Raw genomic sequence first — 17,617 nt, 5'->3', positions numbered from 1 at the left:
AATTATAAGGATTATTATTCAAGAACTCTTCAAACTGTTGAACGGACGACATAGACGACCTCCCGATAAACAGGAGGTCGTCTATATATCGACCATACCACACGATATGGTCACCAAAAATATTGGTATGGGTAAATAGATGTTCCTTTTCCCACCAACTCATGTAAATGTTTGCTAAAGATGTTGAGAACTTCGCACCCATAGAAGCTCCGGTGACGTGTAGGAAAAAAACTCTTATCAAACATAACAAAATTGTGTTCCAAAAGAAAATCTACCACCAAAATCATATATTACTGCAAGTCACCATAGTACGGGGCATAGGTAGATAAGAACCATTTTAAAGGCCACAATGGCTTTGTCATGTGGTATGATGGAATATAACGAAGCCACATCCGCAGTGACTGTTTTTGTCCTATTATTTCATGGACACAATACCTGCTGGTCACTGGACTTTGTCGCTCCACCAATGTTTTGGTTCTAATGTTGTGTTACTCTTGTTTTATTCTATGCATCTGTGTGCATACCATTTTGTCCTTAATAAAAAACTATTGAACCTAAAAATGCAAGACTACATTTTGCCAAAATGAACTTGAGTAACCCAAAATCCTTCTGGGAAAACATCTTGTGAACAGATGAGACCAAGATAGAGCTTTTTGGTAAAGCACATCATTCTACTGTTTACCGAAAATGGAATAAGTCCTACAAAGAAAAGAACACAGTACCTACAGTGAAATATGGTGGAGGTTCAATGATGTTTTGGGGTTGTTTTGCTGCCTCTGGCACTGGATGCCTTGAATGTGTGCAAGGCATCACGAAATCTGAGGATTAACAATGGATTTTGGGTTGCACTGTACAGCCCAGTGTCAGAAAGATGGGTTTGCGTCCAAGGTCTTGGGTCTTCCAGCAGGACAATGACCCCAAACATATGTCAAAAAGCACCCAGAAATGGATGGTAACAAAGCGCTGGAGAGTTCTGAAGTGGCAGCAATGAGTCCAGATCTAAATTCCATTGAACACTTATGGAGAGATCTTAAAATTGCTGTTGGGAAAAGGCGCCCTTCTAATAATAGAGACCTGGAGCAGTTTGCAAAGGAAGAGTGGTCCAACATTCCGGCTGAGAGGTGTAAGAAGCTTATTGATGGTTGGAAGCGACTGATTTCAGTTTTTTTTTCCAAAGGGTGTGCAGCCAAATATTAAGTTAAGGGTGCCAATAATTTTGTCCAGCCCATTTTTGGAGTTTGGTGTGACATTATGTCCAATTTGCTTTTTTTTCCTTCCTTTTTTGGTTTAATTCCAAAATAAGACAAAGCAAAGACAAAAGGGAAAAAAGAGGGAACACGCGCCCCTAGTGTGATATGTTTATAGACAGTGAATAAGTGCAATAACTAAGGGCACAACACCATACAGCGTATTAATCAGGTTAGGTTGTCAGCAGCCACGATCCTCCGGTCTATCCTGGTTCACCGGTCCAAATAGCATCAATGAAAAATAGCAAACATGGATCTTTGCAGGCGCATGGACAGCAGTGGATAAAAGTTCACGGAGTCTTCAATACATATACATGTTTATTTTAAGCACATAAAAGCAACGTGTTTCCTGCCCGTAGCGGGCACTTCATCAGGCAAGTGTGCATGTATACAGGTATCAGAGAAAGCACATTTAAATAGACGGTCCCTACGTACAATCAAAAGGTCAAATCAATTAAGCTATTCTGGACAGGATTACGGAGTCCAGGTGAACACAGTTACGTAACAAAAACACCATACAAATGTCTAAACAAACTTATCACAGATAGAGGTATTATAGTCTCTAGTGGATACAGAGACACAGAAAGTTATAAAATGCTTTTTTCTTGATTTTATAACTTTCTGTGTCTCTGTATCCACTAGAGACTATAATACCTCTATCTGTGATAAGTTTGTTTAGACATTTGTATGATGTTTTTGTTACGTAACTTTGTTCACCTGGACTCCGTAATCCTGTCCAGAATAGCTTAATTGATTTGACCTTTTGATTGTACGTAGGGACCGTCTATTTAAATGTGCTTTCTCTGATACCTGTATACATGCACACTTGCCTGATGAAGTGCCCGCTACGGGCAGGAAACACGTTGCTTTTATGTGCTTAAAATAAACATCTATATGTATTAAAGACTCCATGAACTTTTATCCACTGCTGTCCATGCGCCTGCAAAGATCCATGTTTGCTATTTTTCATTGATAAAATACGACAAAGGGAATAAATATGTGTATAGAAAAACATGTGTTACTGCAATCCTTTTCTGTGAGAAATACTTTATTTTATTTTACTTTACTTTACTTCATTTTCAGGGGTGCCAACATTTACAGACATGACTGTACATTGTTTAAAACATGTGTATATTTTTTTTCCCTGCAGCTATTGCCTGTGTGTCTCTGTGAGGAGACCAAATACAGGAAGTGAGGGCAGGACATGCAGGGCTCTGTACACTGAGGACAAGCAGGGCTCTGTACACTGAGGACAAGCAGGGCTCTGTACACTGAGGACAAGCAGGGCTCTGTACACTGAGGACAAGCGGGGCTCTGTACACTGAGGACAAGCAGGGCCCTGTACAATGAGGACAAGCGGGGCCCTGTACACTGAGGACAAGCGGGGCCCTGTACACTGAGGACAAGCGGGGCTCTGTACACTGAGGACAAGCAGGGCTCTGTACACTGAGGACAAGCAGGGCTCTGTGCACTGAGGACAAGCGGGGCTCTGTACACTGAGGACAAGCGGGGCTCTGTACACTGAGGACAAGCGGGGCTCTGTACACTGAGGACAAGCAGGGCTCTGTACACTGAGGACAAGCAGGGCTCTGTACACTGAGGACAAGCAGGGCTCTGTGCACTGGGGCTCTATGACATGCCCCCAGCTCACACAGCAACACATTTTTTAATCAATGTATATTACAAATATACATATAATGGTATTATCTACATTATATTAAATTTCAGGGGTGTCAACATTTACGGCCATGACTGTATATTACACATATACACACAATGGTATTATCTACATTATATAAAAAGGTTTTGTTAACGACAGGTACACTTTAACCTTTGTGTGTAATTTCAATTAGGATACAAATTTTTGTAGTTTTAGAAATATAGGGTATTTTTGGACCATCTTTTGGCTGGTCTATAAATATATAAATTTGGTATTGATCTTTCATACATTGGTCTTGCTTTAGTGATATATACTTCAGATGTAGTCCCAAAATGTAGTGTGACTGGACCCTAAGGCCTTACTTTAGAAATATAATGCATTATTTATTTTCCACAGATTTTGAGTAACGGCCTGTATTCTATTCCACAGCAAATGTCACTTCAGAGGTAAAATCTCCCAGCATTTCATGCTTGTCTACACAGTGCTTGCTCTGATGATTTTCATTCGGAGAATAGTCTTTTTATACCGGCTGCTACATTACTATATACAATGTACATACAAACGTACTCAACTTTTAGGGTATATTTATATATGGCGGATGCACTGTAGATTTGTTGTGGTTTTTTTGCAGATTTTGATTTCCCTTTTGAAGTTGAAAAAATCTCCAACAAATCTGCAGTGTATCTGCCGCCATCTACATTACTGCCAGGATAGCAGCTGCAATGGGGCCAACAACTAAGAGGGACAATTTCCACAAAGCCATAAGTTGCAGTAAAGGGGTACTCCGGTGGAAAACTTTTTTTTTTTTTTTTAAATCAACTGGTGCCAGAAAGTTAAATAGTTATACTACAGAGGAAATAATTTTCTTTTTTGAACACAGTGCTCTCTGCTGACATCTCTGTGCATTTTAGGAACTGTCCAGAGCAGCATATGTTTGCTATGGGGATTTTCTCCTACTTTGGACAGTTCTTAAAATGGACAGAGATGTCAGCAAAGAGCAATGTGCTCGTGATTCAGCAGAGAGCTCTGTGCTCCAAAAATAAAAGAATTTTCACTCTAGTATTCAGCAGCTAATAAGTACAGGAAGGATTAAGATTTTTTAATAGAAGTAATTTGCAAATCTGTTTAAAGGAGTAGTCCAGTGGTGAACAACTTATCCCCTATTCTAAGGATAGGGGATAAGTTGCAGATCGCGGGGGGTCTGACCGCTGGGGCCCCCGCGATCTCCTGTATGGGGCCCCGATAGCCCACGCGAAGGGGGCGTGTCGACCACTGCACCAAGCGGCGGCCGACACGCCCCCTCAATACAACTCTATGGCAGAGCCGGAGCGCTGCCTTCGGCAATCTCCGACTCTGCCATAGCAATGTATTGAGGGGCGTGTTGGCCGCCGATTCATGCAGTGGTCGACACCGGCTATCTGGCCGGAGAGCCTGGGCCCTGTACAGAGAGATCGCGAGGGGCCCCAGCGGTCGGACGCCCGCAATCTCAAACTTATCCCCTATCCTTAGGATAGGGGATACGTTTTTCACCACTAGACTACCCCTTTAACTTTCTGGCACCAGTTGAGTTAAAAAAAATTTAAAAAAGAGTTTTCCACCGGAGTACCCCTTTAAGTGATGACTATGGATGATTGAAAGCGGCAATGCTTTAATTTTTATTATAAGGTTGCATGGTGACCCTTGCTTTGTGCATGTAATGATTTATTCCTGGGGTGTGACATCATATGTTTATTACACATCTATGTGACATCTATATAAGTTTTTAACCTTATGTTGTGATGTTTAGGGCGCTGTACATACGAAAAGGGATAAAATACATAATATTAACACAAGTACAATGAATGTGAAAGAGAGTTAAACGGGTACTCCGCCCCTAGATATCTTATCCACTATCCAAAGGATAAGGGATAAGATGTCTGATCGCGGGGGGACCCCCACGATCAGGCATCTTATCCCCTATCCTTTGGATAGGGGATAAGATGTCTAAGGGCGGAGAACCCGTTTAGTGAAAGACAGATACAGAGGGAGCAAGGGCCCTGCCTGCAAGGGCTTCCAATCTAAGGGTACATTCCCACACGGCGTATTTGCTGCGTATTTGCTGCTGCGTATTTTATTTTCTCTGTTGAAGTCAATGGGTAGGAAAATACGCAGCACCAAATACGCAGCAAATACGCAGCAAAATACGCTGTGTGGGAACGTACCCTAAAAGGGCAGGGGAGGGAAACAGTGGGTGAGGGGGGGACAGCTGGTCATCTGTGAGCAATCATTTATAGTGCAATCCAGTGGTGGCGGGGTTATTGTAGTCTTTCCTGAAGGTCTTGGTGGTAAGTGAGAGACGGATGTATCGGGGAAGCGAGTTCTAGCGTATGGGGAAAGAAGTCTTGGAGACGGTTGTGTGAGGGGAAGACAAGGGGAGAGCACAAGTGCACTTCTTGAGAGGATCGGAGATTACGTGAGGGGCGGTATTGGAAGATCAGGTCAAAAATATACAGAGGGGACAGGTTGTGGATGGCTTTGTATTTCATCGTGAACAGTTAAAGGAAATCTGTCACCAGTGTCATCTGCATTAAGCTGTCGGTACCGAAAGATAGTTAAGGTGAAACTGATGACAACGGTACTTACCTTGTCCTAGTCGGTGCAGTAGTTCTTTGGTAATCTTCTCCGTTAGCTTCAGCTCCAAGCCTGGCTTGGGGCATGGGCGGAGCTTAGTGACATCACAGCTGCTGTTCTCTAGCAGCGGGACCCAGCAGAGAGCAGCAGCAGTGACGTCACTAAGCTCCGCCCATGCCCCAAACCGGGCCCGGAGCTGAAGCTAAGGGAGAAGATTACAGAAGAATGACTGCACACGTACCGGGACAAGGTAAGTACCATTATCAGTGTCACCTGCACTACCTGTCGGTACTAACAGGTTGGTGCAGGTGACACTCGTGACAGATTTCCTTTAAAGGTACGTTCACACATACAGGATCCTGCACAGATTTGATGCGCAGGATTTGTAACTGCAGATTAGAATCTGTGCTCAGTCATTTAGTTTACATTTAAATCTGCAGCAGAAAATCCTGTGCATCAAATCTGCGTACATGTGAACGTTCCCTAAAATTGAATTCTGCGAGCAATAGGCAGTCAGTGAAGGGACTGTCAGAGGGGAGAGGCAGAGGAGGAGAGGGGGAAGAGGTGGATTAGTTGGGCAGCAGAGTTGAGGATTGAATGGAGGGGAGCATTTCATGAAAGGCCACAGAAGACAATGTTGCAGTAGTCTGAGTGAGAGATGAGGAGGGCATGTACCAGTAACCTAGTGGAGTCAAAGTTGAGGAATTAGCAGATTTGAGTAATGTTTTTAGAATGAAGGCAGCAGGAGGGGGTAGGGGTCTGCATGTGCAGTTTGAAAGCTGCTGAACTGCTGCCGAAATTCAAATTCCGGAGTCCGCAGAAAGAATAGACGGGGGAAATTTATCAAAACCTGTCCAGAGGAAAAGCTGCTGAGTTGCCCATAGCAACCAATCAGATTGCTTCTTTCCTTTTTAACAAGGCCTCTGCAAAATGAAAGAAGCAATCTGATTGGTTGCTATGGGCAACTCAGCAACTTTTCCTCTGGACAGGTTTTGATGTGCAGTTGCCCATGACAACCAATCAGATCGCTTATTTCATTTTTAAAAGGTCTCTTTAAAAAGAAAAAAAAGCAATCTGATTGGTTGTCATGGGCAACTGCACGACTCTTCCTCTGCAATTTTTGATAAATCTCCCCAATCTATTCTTTCAGCAGAGTTCGCTCTGAAATGCATTGCCGTCTATGAGGCGCCGCATCTCCGAGCAGCCCTAGTGCATGTTTTGCCGCAGCCATTCGCCCATCTGAACATAGCCTGAGGGCGAGGTAAGAGGTAGAAACTGAAGGTGCAGTTGGTGAGGAACAAACACTGCAAGATAAGTTTGTAGTAGAAGGGAGTGGTGAACTGTATTATATACTGTAATATCACTGTGTGTATTATTGCTGTACTGTGACATCACTGTGTGTATTATTGCTGTACTGTGACATCACTGTGTGTATTATTGCTGTACTGTGACATCACTGTGTGTATTATTGCTGTACTGTGACATCACTGTGTGGATTACTGCTGTACTGTGACATCACTGTGTGGATTATTGCTGTACTGTGACATCACTGTGTGTATTATTGCTGTACTGTGACATCACTGTGTGTATTATTGCTGTACTGTGACATCACTGTGTGTATTATTGCTGTACTGTGACATCACTGTGTGGATTACTGCTGTACTGTGACATCACTGTGTGGATTATTGCTGTACTGTGACATCACTGTGTGTATTATTGCTGTACTGTGACATCACTGTGTGTATTATTGCTGTACTGTGACATCACTGTGTGTATTATTGCTGTACTGTGACATCACTGTGTGTATTATTGCTGTACTGTGACATCACGGTGTGCATTATTGCTGTACTGTGACATCACAGTGTGGATTATTGCTGCACTGTAACATCACTGTGTGTATTGCTGCACTGTGACATCACTGTGTGTATTATTGCTGCACTGTGACATCACTGTGTGTATTATTGCTGCACTGTGACATCACTGTGTGTATTATTGCTGTACTGTGACATCACTGTGTGTATTATTGTTGTACTGTGACATCACTGTGTGTATTATTGCTGTACTGTGACATCACTGTGTGTAATCTTGTTGTACTGTGACATCATTGTGTGTATTATTGCTGCTCTGTGACATCACTGTGTGTATTATTGCTGTACTGTGACATCACCTTGTGTATTATTGCTGTACTGTGACATCACTGTGTGCATTATCCCTGTACTGTGACATCATTGTGTATATCTTCCCTGTACTGTGACATCATTGTGTATATCTTCCCTGTACTGTGACATCATTGTGTATATCTTCCCTGTACTGTGACATCACTGTGTGTATTATTTCTGTACTGTGACATCACTGTGTGTATTATTGCTGTACTGTGACATCACAGTGTGGATTATTGCTGCACTGTGACATCACTGTGAGGATTATTGCTGTACTGTGACATCACTGTGTGTATTATTGCTGTACTGTGACATCACTGTGTGTATTATTGCTGTACTGTGACATCACTGTGTGTATTATTGCTGTACTGTGACATCACTGTGTGTATTATTTCTGTACTGTGACATCACTGCGTGTATTATTGCTGTACTGTGACATCACTGTGTGTATTATTGCTGTACTGTGACATCACTGTGTATTATTGCTGTACTGTGACATCACTGTGTATTATTTCTGTACTGTGACATCACTGTGTGTATTATTGCTGTACTGTGACATCACTGTGTGTATTATTGCTGTACTGTGACATCACCGTGTGTATTATTGCTGTACTGTGACATCATCGTGTGCATTATCCCTGTACTGTGACATCATTGTGTATATCTTCCCTGTACTGTGACATCATTGTGTATATCTTCCCTGTACTGTGACAGCACTGTGTATTATCCCTGTACTGTGACATCACTGTGTGTATTATTTCTGTACTGTGACATCACTGTGTGTATTATTTCTGTACTGTGACATCACTGTGTGTATTATTGCTGCACTGTGACATCACCGTGTGAATTATTGCTGTACTGTGACATCACCGTGTGTATTATTTCTGTACTGTGACATCACTGTGTGTATTATTTCTGTACTGTGACATCACTGTGTGTATTATTTCTGTACTGTGACATCACTGTGTGTATTATTGCTGTACTGTGACATCACTGTGTGATAAACTATCTGCTGAAGAGGGTCATGGTGAAGTGGGGCCCCATGGCTACCTGTTAAACCCCTAGTGTGAACATACCCTTGTATAGGGCAGTGTTTCCCAACCAGGGTGCCTCCAGATGTTGCAAAACTACAACTCCCAGTATGCCCGGTTCCCTGGTTGGGAAAACACTGGTATAGAGAATGGCCCAGATTTCTCAAGCTATCTTATAGTAAGGCTGTCAAAGGCATGCTGGGAGTTGTAGTTTTAGAACAGGTTGGGGATCACTGTAACACAGCCAGAAGTGTATCAAGGTAAGTTCATTTGCACTTACTGCACAGTGAGATAATGCATACAAGCCAATAGATTGCACAAAAGGCCTGAGCACTGTCCAATACAAGATCCAGTACAGGCTGACACAATAATACAGACCGGGGTGAACATGTGTGTGCCGCCCACTGACCCAGCTCCCTCCCCCGCCCCTGACCTGAGGAGACCCGGCTGTCGGTGCCCGCTTAGCCTCCCCGCCCTGGGGTCTGAAGAAGTGACTGATCACAGGCTGCGATGGGCCCGGAGCCGGGGACCGGCCTGATCTGGGCCGCCGCATGGTGCAGCTTACGAGGAGCGGATGACAGCGGCTGTGCTGGAGGGAACCAGGCCACACCCACTTCCTCAGTGAGGAGCGCTGATTAGTCGGAGCTGGCAGGGGGCGGTACTACTAGGTCATGCTTTCTGACAGACGTTCACTGGGCGGGGCTTAGTAAGTTCGTGGCGCGAAAACTAGGACATGTGTGGTTGCTTCCTCTCAGCCTGTGCATCTGTGTGTGTGGTGGTCTTCATTTAGTGACATTGCTGGTACTTGTAGTTCCACAGAACTACTGGGGAGAAAAAAGTTGTACAAGACCAGTGTGTAACTCCGCCCACAGGCCGCCACACAAGCCACGCCCCTCCCTGAAACTGCGAATTCACCGGTAAAGGGATGAAGAATATACTTCTTAACTCTATAGTGGCCGTGTGTCCTCCGGGCATGGGCATCGGGAAGGCTGGGACCCTGCCGTGGCCTCTACTCAGGTATGTACAGTGTGTACGGTGTCCTGGACGGGCCAGGAGCCGCTACTACACGGGCTGCGTTCATATTGTGCACATAGGACTCCACTGCTGCAGATTTCTTTTCATTATCTTACAATCTGCTACAAATCTACAGTATTTTAGTCCTGTGTGAACATTCTCTCAAGGCAGTGTTTCCCAAACGGGGTGCAAAACTACAACTCCCAGCATGCCTTTGGCTGTCTGGGCATTCTGGTTGTTGTTTTGCAACAGCTGTAGGTACCCTGGTTGAGAAACCCTGCTCTAAGGGTATGTTCACATGCTGCACATCAGTTGCAGGAAATGCACCAAAACTATTTATAATGCTTCGCTGAACAATCTGCAGCCATGTAAACAGGGCTCAAGTCCTGCAGGAACTGAGTTCCTGCACTTTTCTCACAGTAGGAAAACTGTTCCCATGAGCAGGAGTTCTGCAGGACCAGCATTTGAGTGGAAATCTTGGGTGAGTTCCTGCACTTTTTTTTTCCTAGTTCTTGACCCCTGCATGTAAATATACCCTTAAAGGGGTACTGCAGCCGAAATGAACTTATCCCCTACCCACAGGATAGGGGATAAGTAGCTGATCGCGGGGGTCCGACTGCTGGGACCCTACAATCTCCGTAACGGGCCCCGGCTCTGAGTGAGGAGCTCGGTAGATGGTACATGCTCCATTGATTTCTATGGGATCTCCAAAGAGACCTGAGTACAGCACTCTGCAATCATCGGCCCTCCAATAGAAAAGAATGGAGCAAGACAGGAGCTAAAAACCCTCGTGATCAGTTACTTATCCCCATCCTGTGAATAGGGGATAAGTTAATTTCGACTGCAGTACCCCTTTAAATTGCTTTTGTCCCTTTTTGACATGTCTTAGAGAGTTTTTATTAGTCGGGTTGTGGGTTTCAGACCCCGACCGATTTATAGAATATTCCAAATCCTGCTCTATCGGTAGAAGACGGTCCTTCTGTCTCATGACGCACAGACCCGGGATAGAGCGCATTCAGTGCACACTTCTCTTGGCTTATTTTACTGATCAAAACTTTTTTATTTTTCTTAAAGGGATTGTCCAATGAAACACAACTTTACTCCTATCAGCTGGATAAAGGATAAGTGTTGGATCATGGAGGGTCCGACCACTGGGGCCCCCTACAGTCTCCTGTATGGGCCCCTGGCTTTCAGAGAGCATGTTCTGCAGATGGAACCTGCTTTAATTCATTTTTACGGGAGAACTAGAGATGTCTAATCATTGGGCCCACTGCGAATAGACTGGTGTTTTACAAACAGGGTGCCTACAGCTGTTGCAAAACTACAACTCCCAGCATTCCCGGGCCCAGTATACAGGCTTCGGCCCAGTATACCGGCTTATCTCTTCCTTATTCTGTATTTCTTGGACACAGGTATAAGCAGCTTTACATGGAGGTGGAATGATAATACTCAGGGTTATCAATCATTACACAAGAGGGTAAAGGTCCAGTTCTATGGTAGACGTCATGTTAAGTGAGAGCACTTGTCCATATGTTCAGTGTCACACTTTATACTGCTTTACATAAGTTTTATAGCTCTCTTAAGTGATTTATTTAATTTCAGGAATGAATTCAAGCATTTCCAGAGGCTGACTATGACGCCCACGGTTGAAGGTAACTGTTCATGTGATACTGAATCATCTGTCAACAATAAACCGAAGCCTAGCCATGTTATTTCAGACACTCTGGCTTAGTGTTTTCCAACCTGGGTGCCTCCAGCTCTTGCAAAACTACAACTCCCAGCATGCCCAGACAGCCAAAAGCTGTCCGGGCTTCCTGAGAGTTGAAGTGTTGCAACAGCTGGAGGCGTTCTGGTTGGAAAACACTGGTCTGGCTAGTTATTACTTTAAAGGACAAGTGATCAAAAACTGCTAGACAACTGGGGCTCCAAGGAGAACCCAGGGGGCCCCAGCACTCGCATCCCCCTCACGATCTAAAGCTTATCCTTATCCTTTGGATAGGGGATAAGTTTTTGATCATGAGACTTGTCATTTAAGGTAGATTATTATGTAATGTTCTTATTTACTCATGTGCTAGTGTGTCATGTAGAGTGAGAGTCAGTATTTAAATCAAGGTGCATGCCCCCTATCCTTCTGTAACCCCTATTCTTAAAGCGGTACTCCACTGCTCAGCGTTTCCGAACACTGGAGCCGTTGCAGAGAGCTTGTGATGTCATAACCCCGCCTCCTCATGATGGCACACCCCCACCCCCTTAATGCAAGTCTTTGGGAGGGGGCGTGACAGCTGTCACGCCCCCACCCATAGACTTGCATGAAGGGGGCAGGGCTATGAAGTCACGAGCTCCAGCCATCACGCCCCCTCCCTTAGACTTGCATTGAGGGGGTGGGGTGTGATGTCATGAGGGGACGGGGCTATGACATCACAAGCTGGGCTTGATTTATCTATATTAGTTATGTGTTTTTTTTTTTTTTCTTTAATCCTCACTTTTTCCTATTTTTGGATGACATTTTGGTGGCTTCAGAACCAATTACCATGTTTCCATAGAGTTATGGTCTCAACATACAATGGGGTCAACATACAATGGTCATCCTGGAACCAATTAATATTGTAACCAGTGACCACTGTATTACCATGCAATTATTATTGTTGAGGCATTCTGCAGATGCTCCACTAGATGTCACTGTAGTACAACATTTCTCCAACAATGAAGAGATCAGAATGACAAGTGCTGTGTACTTCTCCCATAGGGAAGCAAAATGTAGTCATTATGGGCAGAAAAACCTGGTTCTCTATTCCAGAGAAGAATCGACCTTTAAAGGAAAGAATAAACATAGTTCTAAGTAGGGAGCTCATGTAAGTAAAATGCATTTCTCTTCTCAGATGTCATTATTTTTTGTTTTGTTTTACATTGATGAAAATAGGATGACATAACACCGCAAGAATGTCTCATTTTGACATTATGAAAGTTGTGTAACGAATTGCCACCAAACCATGTTGATCTTCCATAAACATTTAGCTGTACAGTCATAGAGATAAGTAAAACAACAAAAATGTTATGGCGCCATCAGCAGATTTATGGTTGCTCTGTCTACTAAGCTGTACTGTTAAAATTACTTGTTACTTTTATTATGAATTTTAGACACTTTTTGTCTTGCTCAAACTACAGGAATGGGGGCAGCTTTGCCAGAAAGGGCATGTATTGAGTGCAACTTTGTGTGCCATAAGTTATCGTGATTGGCAAAACATTACCATCTGCAGCATTGTGGTCACTAAAATGGATAATCGGATCGCCCGCAGCGATCTGATAATCCAGAACGGAAGACTGAGGTCCCCTCACCTGCCTCCGCTGCCATCCACGGGTCTTCTGCTCTGGTCTCAGATCGAGCAGACCAGAGCAGAAAATGACTGATAATACTGATCAGTGCTATGTCCTATACATAGCACTGAACAGTATGAGCAATCGAGTGATTGCTATAAATAGTCCCCTATGCGGACTATTAAAGTATAAAAGTAAAAAAAAAATAGAAAAACCCCTCCCCTAATAAAAAATTAAATTGTCCCATTTTCCCTATTTCACCCCCAAAAAGTAAAAAGAAAAAAAAAAAATTATATACATATTTGGTATCACCGTGTGTGTAAATATCCAAACTATTATAATATAATGTTAATGAAACCGGTGAACGGGGTTAACGTAAAAATATGTCAAATTGTTGCTTTTTTTATAACATTTTATTCCCCCAAAAATTAATAAAAAATGTATTAAAAGTTTTATATAAGCAAATATGGTATCAATAAAAGTACAGATCACGGCGCAAAAAAAATGAGCCCTAATTCCGCCGCTTATACGGAAAAATGAAAAAGTTATAGGTCTCCAAATACATTTTTTTTTTAATTATTTTTTTTGCGCAACAGTAATAGAAAAGTATGTAATCATGGGTATCATTTTGATCGTATTGACCCAAAGAATAAAGAACATATGTCATTTTTACTGTAAATTCTAAGGCATGAAAACGAAACCTTCCAAAATGAGCAAAATTGTGGTTTTCTTTTTAATTTCCCCACACAAATAGTATTTTTTTGGTTGCGCCATACATTTTATGGTAAAGTGAGTGATGGCATTACAACGGACAACTGGTCGCGCCAAAAAACAAACCCTCATACTAGTCTGTGGATGAAAATATAAAATAGTTATGATTTTTTGAAGGTGAGGAGGAAAAAACGAAAACACAAAATTTAAAATTGTCTGAGTCCTTAAGGGGTTAATAAAGTTACATTCCTCCATGATATTACCTGCTTGGTGTGTACGTGTTATTTTGCTTTGTACATTATTAAATACCATACATATGTGTCAATGCAGGGAACCCCCAAAAGGAGCTCACTATCTTGCCAAGAGTCTAGATGAGGCTTTGGAACTGCTAGATACTTCTGAGTTAAAAGACCGATTTGATCTAATCTGGATCATTGGAGGAAGCTCACTATATAAGGTAAAGAATATTGGGTTTGTATGCTTATCTGCTGTATCTTTTATCAGACCAAAGCTGTTGTTTACCTAAGTCCTTGTTTAGGCTTCAGCTCTACTTGCTCACTACAGCTGTTGTGTTATTTTCTGGCCCTTTCTATTGATTGAGTTGCCATTGTGTTTGAGTTTAAAGGGTAGTTCAGAGAACTGAACTTTTTAGACACATATCCCCTATCCACGGGATAGGAAATAAGTGTCTGACTCACTTCTGAGAACTGATGCGTTTAGTAGTTATTAAACTGGAGCGTGCGGCATGCTCCACTCCCCTGCGATGTACTTTGTATTTTACTATCATTTTTAAATTCCCCACCGGAAGCCCCGAATAGCTCCTCAGTACCGGCCATTCAGGGCTTCCGGTGGGAAATTTAAAAATGAAAGTAAAATACAAAGTCCCGGTGGGGTTTTCAAATAGAAGCACTGCAGTGGTGAAAGATATATAGAATTGCTAGGGGGGTTATATGTCTGGCCCCCGTAGCACTTCTAAATAAACCGCCTCCCATATAATGTGCAGTCAAACATAATGGCCCTCATTTACTATTGCAAACCCGACATGTTTTGTCGGGTTGTGCGCCAGAAATTCTGTCTGCGCCAGATTCTGCGCCAGAATTGAAAAAAACCCCGCTAACTCTCCATTTTGCTAAGAGAACCCGAAAAAAGGGAGTGACCGCTGGGAAAGGAAAATGTAGGGAAACCTTGGAAATAAAATTGTAGGGAATCAAAACCCACAAAGAAACCTACACTCCACTCGTAGTAATTGAGGGCTAATATCTAGGATGCAACCCAGTATGCTGCTATCACAACAACCAATCAGTTCACAGCGTATGCAATATAGGTAACTGTCGTCCAGGTAACTTCCTTCTTCTTTGCGCTGAACTGGTAGATGAGAATATCAAACTTGACAAAGAATTCATAGGAGTGAAGAAACTTCAGGGAAGAGTGGAGAAAAAACGAAATTCCATTTAATCCAACTAGTAATGGACCAATAAGATGATTCGTAAAGAGACATCATTGTTGAGCTGTTGAAATAAAGAGAGAAATAGAAGTATTCTAGGGATAGGACTAAGGGGGGGATAATACTCGCATCTTGTCTTTAATAAAAATCCAAATTTTCCGTCACCAAGGATAGGAAAATTTTGAATTTTAAGGCAAGACAAGACGCTCCTATGTTGCTAGGTGTGTGTAATAATATAAACATTAGTCTCCTAGGACTGTGTTCACCTTTTCCAGCCCACAGGAGCACCTGAAAGCTGAACTAATTTATGCAGGATAAGTCATCAACTGCCGAGCCGAGAAGTTCGTGACGAATCGAATAACTGTGTAAGTTCGCTTATCTCTAAATAGAATCATAGAGACATGAATCAGAGGACCAATTGGCAGCTTTCAATAATTCAGAGAGAGAAGCTCCTGATTGGAATAGTTTGGTAGAAACAGACCCTTTGGTAGAATGAGCACAACATTTGGAGACCTCAATGCCTGCCATATAAATGGTTTGTCTAACCCATCTAGCAAGTGTGGGTGAAGAGACAGGAGCATGAGGTTTTCAAAAAGAAATGAGTAGTTGGGAAGAAGACTGAAGTCTAAGGGATTCTGTTCTGGATTCGTAAGCACGAAGGCAACGAACCACACAGTTTTTATCGTGATGTGGAAAAGAGGGATAAAAAACTGAATGTAGATTTGTTTTGGTACGATGGAAGATAGAGAGGAGAACTGACATCAGAAACACTTTTAACTGAAATAAGACAGAGAAGAACTTTGGATTTAAAGGAGAGAAGTTTTAAAGATAATGAATCAATACTGAAATCCCAAGGATAAAACAATAGGAGGAATTTTTTGCAAAACTCTTTAAGGTGAAAATCCCGCTAAAAATTCTAGGCAATTTATGTGAAGGGATTCTGAAGGAGACCATTTCCCTCCTGTAGAAAGGGGACCGCAATGAGCGCCCCAGCCGATGAGACTCGCGTCTGATTCTATAATATCTGGATTTGGATGAAATTTTGTTTTCCCGTTCCAAGACTCTATGTGAGAAAGCCACCAAAGACGTTCCTCTTTGGCTTCGGAAGAGAGACTAATCTCGTCTGAATAACAGAGACCCTCTCTTAAAGGGGTACGCCGTTACCTTGCTGTCGGAGCTCCGCTTTCCAGCATCCGGAAGTTATTCTTCCGAATGATGTGTGTGTGTGCGGGCTTCCGTGTTCAGGGCTGCCCCTCGTAACGTCACGCCCGCCCCCTCAACGAAAATCTATGCGCCGTTGCGCCCCCTTCCCATAGACTTTCGTTAAGGGGGTGGGCGTGACGTCACAAGGGGCGGCCCTGAACACGGAAGCCCACACACACATCGTTCGGAACAATAACTTGTGGAGAATTTGACGAATTCCCATCCCGAATGGTTTTCAATTTCCTGGGAGGAAGGCTCAGTGGTCAATTGAGTATTGATCATAAAGCCCAGAATTTCAAGTTCTTGAGATGGGATGAGAACAGTTTTTTTTTTTTTTTTTTTTTAAATTGATGAGAAAACCCAGGTGAGTCAGGAGGGATAAGATGAACCCCACGACTTCAGAGGGAAGCAACTACTGGCTTCGGAAGTTTTGTAGCAAGGCAAGTGAATTGCCATTTTTGATTTTTCCAAAGGAAGCTTTGGGACGAAGGATGAATCGGGACTATAAGATAAACATCTTTCAAGCCTATCTTGATTAACCAATCGTCTTTTAATAAAATGTCGCTTTAGAAGATGCAAGCCTTCCATTTTGAAGTGGCAATAAACTACTAAATTGTTGAGGATTCTTAAGTTGATTACAGGTCTGTGACCTCCATCTTTGTTTTTGACCAAGAAAAGATTGCTCAGGAATCCTGTTGATTGCATAGGTAAAGGGATAATTGCTTTCTTTGAAAGAAGGTCTTTTACTTCTAGATCTATCTAGAGTGTCTTGTCTGATAGGGAAAATTGTATAGGGTAAGGGAGATAGAATTTGATGGAAGGGGTAACAAATTCTATTTGGTAACCCAGGACATGAGTCAGATGTAATCATACCCCAATTTTGGGAAAAATGTAGGAGTCTCCCGCCCAATGGAATATCTAGGGAAGAAGACAAAGATGGACTTACCTGTAGGTGGTCTGGAACAGGGATATCCTCTCTGACCTCGAGTGTGCCACAGCCTGCCTCTGTATGGGAAGAAAGGTGGGGGAACAGAGGAGGGTCCTGCAAATTGGGTTTGTGGTGGAGGCTAGGAGCCTCTAAACTTTGGTCTGAATTGGGAGGTTCGGCCGGAAAAGCGTCTCCGTCTTCTTCCAGTCTTCCCCAAAATTTTTTGGGAAAATACTTTTTCCATGGAGATTTGCGCCTTGCTGAATTAAGAGAAAAGGCTTACATATTCATTTCT

General features: G+C 42.9%; 2 protein-coding genes across 10 annotated transcripts in view; one reads left to right on the top strand and one right to left on the bottom strand.

The window, feature by feature from the left end:
• MSH3 (mutS homolog 3) overlaps window positions 1–9,301 on the bottom strand; it is a 193,778-nt gene extending 184,477 nt beyond the window's left edge. For 2 of the 4 annotated variants that reach the window (XM_056539398.1, XM_056539404.1), the window contains exon 1: window positions 9,141–9,299. In XM_056539398.1, coding sequence (XP_056395373.1) covers window positions 9,141–9,260 — 120 coding nt within the window. In that variant the 5' untranslated portion in view covers window positions 9,261–9,299. Of the gene's footprint in view, window positions 1–9,140 lie in introns of all 4 variants that reach the window. The other 2 variants (XM_056539388.1, XM_056539377.1) reach the window with 2 other exon arrangements.
• Window positions 1–17,617, top strand: part of DHFR (dihydrofolate reductase) — a 268,430-nt gene that overhangs the window by 218,069 nt on the left and 32,744 nt on the right. For 2 of the 6 annotated variants that reach the window (XM_056539438.1, XM_056539455.1), the window contains exons 2-4: window positions 11,324–11,373; window positions 12,468–12,573; window positions 14,078–14,204. In XM_056539438.1, the coding sequence (XP_056395413.1) occupies window positions 11,324–11,373; window positions 12,468–12,573; window positions 14,078–14,204 (283 nt within the window). Of the gene's footprint in view, window positions 1–5,678; window positions 5,768–6,600; window positions 6,779–9,419; window positions 9,725–11,323; window positions 11,374–12,467; window positions 12,574–14,077; window positions 14,205–17,617 lie in introns of those variants that run through there. The other 4 variants (XM_056539451.1, XM_056539443.1, XR_008847785.1 and 1 more) reach the window with 4 other exon arrangements.

This window comes from Hyla sarda, chromosome 1 (assembly GCF_029499605.1).
Source record: "Hyla sarda isolate aHylSar1 chromosome 1, aHylSar1.hap1, whole genome shotgun sequence".
Taxonomy (NCBI): domain Eukaryota; kingdom Metazoa; phylum Chordata; class Amphibia; order Anura; family Hylidae; genus Hyla; species Hyla sarda.
This window is presented reverse-complemented; position numbering and strand designations above follow the sequence as displayed.